Source organism: Pygoscelis adeliae, unplaced genomic scaffold (assembly GCF_000699105.1).
Source record: "Pygoscelis adeliae isolate BGI_AS28 unplaced genomic scaffold, ASM69910v1 Scaffold318, whole genome shotgun sequence".
Lineage (NCBI taxonomy): Eukaryota > Metazoa > Chordata > Aves > Sphenisciformes > Spheniscidae > Pygoscelis > Pygoscelis adeliae.
The window spans coordinates 4,393,215-4,397,677 of record NW_008825430.1 but is presented as its reverse complement, the minus strand read 5'-3'; the positions used below and the strand labels follow the sequence as shown (position 1 = coordinate 4,397,677).

Below are 4,463 nucleotides of genomic sequence, written 5' to 3'. Positions count from 1 at the left end.
CGACGGGGACGGCTTTGGGGGGGTGCCCAGGCTTTCCGAGCCGTAGAAGTGGCGTTCGGCCCTGCGGAGGAGGCCTGCGAAGCACTCGCATCGATTTCAGCCCCCTCCGCGGGGCTGAATTAACACGGTAAAGGCGGCGGCGTCCATGATCCCTTCCACTACGGGGAGAGGACATCAAAAGTTTAATTACAGCACCTCTTGCTCTTCAAAACCTAGAATTTTTAAGCAGTAGCACAAGTGACAATGGGCATGTAAGCTAATTCTGAATATTTCCATGAATCAAAACGTAGCCCTTGCAGACAGAGAACAGCAGCGAGTCCCCAGGGACCGGAGGAAGACATTATCACCGTCTTACGGCAGAACAAAGGATCGCAGCGGTAGCTCTTTTCAGAACTATGGGGTCTGCTTCCAAAATGGGAGACAAACCACAGCGGGTTTTCTTCAGAAAAGACCTCATCATTTTGTAGCCATAAACACATACATGCAGGGGTCAGCTGAAAACACTTTCAAGATTAGAAATCTCAGTACTTGCTAACTGCTGAAAAAATGGCTAAAAACTCTACTGGAAGAGACGAAGGGGATCGGTGCTTTTACAGCTGAGAACCAGGAACACAGTGGAACTCTTCAATCCCTTATCAATGTATAATATTATTATAGTATAAGCTGGGAAGAACACAAAAAAGTAGAAGAATGATGATGAATTGGACCACAAGCACTAAAAAAACCTGCAATTTCTTTTTTTTTCCCTGTTGGCAACCACTGTATTTAATGCTCAAGCCTTTGCATATAATTTAGGCAAAATAGTGATAAAATCCAATGCTCTAGTTGACATCAGACTCACTTCTATAAATTAATCTGCCTGTGATCCACAGGTCCAGAGCAATGAAAATAACTTTCAGCAATGCACCGATAACCCCAGAATCCTTACCTATAGCCGGGCTCCTATTCTTGGAGCTGCGCCAGGGTTAGGAATGATAGGACATTTTGGGTAAAACCTTTCAAGCACAGCTGTGTGTAAGAACAAAACAGCCGTACTTACGCATTGCCTGGTAACCTGCAGGGAAAATCATTATCGTAAACAGAACCTTCCCTCACTTGAGGAGCACGGAAGACAAGGAGCTTCCACGAGGAAGTGTGGAGTAGCCTCTTCCCCTGACGTCTTTAGCATATATATACACACACCCCAAGAGGAATCCCAAACCTACGGAATATTACTGATACAGAAAAACAAAAAGATCAATTCTTACTTCAATGTGGCTTGCTATTCTACCCCAGTTCTGTATTAATTCACCAGTTCATTGCCTATCTAAATATCCTCAATGTTCAAAACCCGTGTACTTTCTCTCCATTTACCCTTCCCGATATTTACTTCTATACCACTTGAACATTTCCTGCAAGGCATTGTAAACATGCATCCATTTATAGGACCCTACACATTTAGTCGCTCGGACAAAACTCACCGTACGATACAAAGGCAGTAAATGCATTTTAAACACGCTGAAATCAAGACAGCTGTAAGGCAGTGAGATCGGAAAAGGAACTCTGACTGGTGACGGTAGTGCAAAGAAGTTGCTGGTGTAAAAATACACCTATTTATGCGATATGTCTACATATGGCTTTTTGTGTATGATGATACGTGTTCAAATGTGTTTATTTTACACGACAGGCTTCTGTTTATGTGACAAATGCTTCTATTTATGTGAAATCTTTTCTACGCTATTTCCCAATTCCATACGGTTTGTTATTTCCTTAGTGCTAAATCGCCTTCCGCTTTGGCAAGCCTCTAACAAGAAATGATGCAGAAGGACCCTGTAAGGGGCTGGGGCTGATAGTGGGGAGAGAAAAGAATTCAAAACCTGCCGCCATCAGAAGAGAGTATGACTGCAGCAGCCACTCTGGTTCTTGAAATGGTAGGCAAAAAGAACACGCCAGGAAAGCCAAGCCTAAAACTTCAGACACAAACCATTTCCCCGCTCACGAGGGCCTCAGGGAGGGGCGATGCGCTCGCAGCTGCGCGCTGTACCTGCCAAGCACAGAGCACACCTGCAATGCCGTGCTCGGGTTTTGCACACTTGGCCCAGTACGCCTTGCTGGCGCGCTGGTAAGCCTGTACGACACATGTGAAAGACAATACACGATCTCTGCTAATTACGACATCATGTGTTTAGTCATCATAGGAAAATGACTGGGTAAAAGTGCCGCCTTTGTTTCTCACTACATCTCTGTGTTCATTTGGCACCATTTACATCATCTACTACTACACGCTCCTCTTCCCAGCGCAGAGACAACACGGCGAAGAGCATCAGCTCTTCTATTTGGATCCTATTTTGGCTCATCCACAATCAACCCATTTTCTATTCTAGAACTATTTATTTCCAGTGATGATTCACGAGCCAGAAAGAATACCACTTGCCTGTCAGATGCCAAGGAGAACTTACAGGAATGGCAATTAGAACGTTTTTTATTGTGGTGAGTGCAGTTGATATGGAGCCTAGAGAAATAACTGAAACGCAGCCTTTCGCTGCTATTTTTACAGTTGTTTTATAACCACACTTCAAGGTTTTTCATCTAGCTGACGAAAACAGAAGGCAGATGAAAGCAGAAAAAAACCAAACCCAACAACCCACCTGGCCAAGTTTATGCCTGGATGGTAGACATTCCTTACTTTTTGTGGATTTGCTTTTTCTACTTTATCTCGCATTATGCTAAATGATACACTAAATATTCTAGTGCTTAAAAGGAAAGAAACATGGGAAGAGTTACTGGTGATCTTTATGCAAGGCATTAGATATATCTACAATCATCTGACAAAAAGTCACATATTTTGCACGTGTGCACTATGAATAGTCCTTTCCATTTCAGTGCAGTCAACAGTATGAGAAATTAATCACGCACAAGCCTGAGGGTTTGTACTGCACAAGTCATTTTACATACAGCATTTATTTGTACACCACCTAAGGCGAAGAGAAGGACTTAAGACCCTAGAATCAATACAAATAAAAAAGGTCAAAGCTACTGAGATTTGGGCATTTATTCAAGTTCCATCAGCTTTACCAGCAGCTTTTCCTATGCTTATTGAACTTACATTTTTGGTCTGCAAAGCTTACAAGCTTTTCTAGCTTCTACAACACAATATGATGCCTTTACATGAGGAATTCTTAACTGAGATATTCTTAATCAATTCATTTCATAAAATGAGCTTTAAAAAATACCAGTACAAATCTTTCAACTTAGCTTCAAGGAAACGCCAACTTTTAAATAATTTTAAAACTACTGACCTCAGTTTGTGCCTATTTGGCTTTTTTCTGATAATAAATCAATTTGTAGCTTCGAACTTCAGCATCATTTTCTGACCAGACATATGTTGGAGATGGAGGGATACTTTTTCCTTGGAAACACATACCTCAGAAGGGATTACTTCAGTTTCTTCCCCACCCTTTCTAGGAAAAAAAAAAAAATCACCTTTGAACTGAAATACAAACCAGAAAATGTCAAGTGATTTTGTTTCAGAAAAATATGTGTAGCTGCAAAAGGCATACGTGGGTTTCTAAAATGGAATTAAGCATCCAAACCTACTTAGATACAGTATTATTTTAGTCTGCTGTCTTTAGTGAGACGATCGACTCACATATTTAAGTGGCACTATGCTTTTTCCTTGTTCACAGGAAAAACAGTGAGAGAAAAACAGTCCTGTTAAAAAATACAGTAAAGGCTATCTGAATGTATCCTGTTGCAATTGCCTGAAGATTCATTATGCAGGTCTGGAAAGGCACATCCTAACAGATCAGGTAAACATGACCGGGTTACATGCACTTTTTCCCTTGTAGCATGAAATATCTCAGGCAGTTACCCGGCACCCTCCTTTCACGTGTTCATGTCATTGCTTTGCGGGCGAACGCCCAGTTCCATCCCAGCCACGGAGTCCTGCGGCAGCCCCGTACGGGCCAGAAGGCATGTCACGGTGTTCCAGAGCAGAGCCGGGACACGGCCCGGGTCTGACACAGCAGGAGCTTTTTCTATGAACTGAAATCACTTCTCTGGGTACCAAATGACCAAAACCAACAAGGCTTCTGTTCATTTAGCATCTGCAACTACTCCTGTTCAGCTACGGTGTCATAAAACTAACCTGAATTTGAAAGGCACGGTATTACAAAATGGCAAAAATGGCTAAAGAGTCAGAAAAAACTGTGATCTTGAACCTTATAAACTCACACCTTACTTCTCACGGGTAAGAAACCCTTCGTTTCATTCGCAAGAGCAGTGAACGCAGAGGCAGCTCCCGAGAGGCCAAACCCCCGCCGCCGGCGGGCGGGAATCGCCTCAGGAGCGGCTCCCCCGGGAGCCCCGCGGCCAAGACCCATCTCTAGGAGTTCCCACTCACGCTTTAAGGACAACATTTCTCCTAAGCGTCTACAAACTATGGCACGGCTCTCCTGCGAAACACACCTTTAAGTGTCTTTGTT

At 43.1% G+C, this 4,463-nt stretch overlaps 1 protein-coding gene across 1 annotated transcript in view; it reads right to left on the bottom strand.

The window, feature by feature from the left end:
* The window catches only part of SCG3 (secretogranin III), a gene marked incomplete at its 5' end in the record, with an annotated part of 30,908 nt that extends 27,653 nt beyond the window's left edge, over positions 1 to 3,255 (bottom strand). Inside the window, 2 exons of the mRNA XM_009330993.1 lie at positions 819 to 840; positions 3,231 to 3,255. Of these exons, the coding sequence (XP_009329268.1) occupies positions 819 to 840; positions 3,231 to 3,255 (47 nt within the window). The remainder of the gene's footprint in view (positions 1 to 818; positions 841 to 3,230) is intronic.
* Positions 3,256 to 4,463: the final 1,208 nt, after the last annotated feature.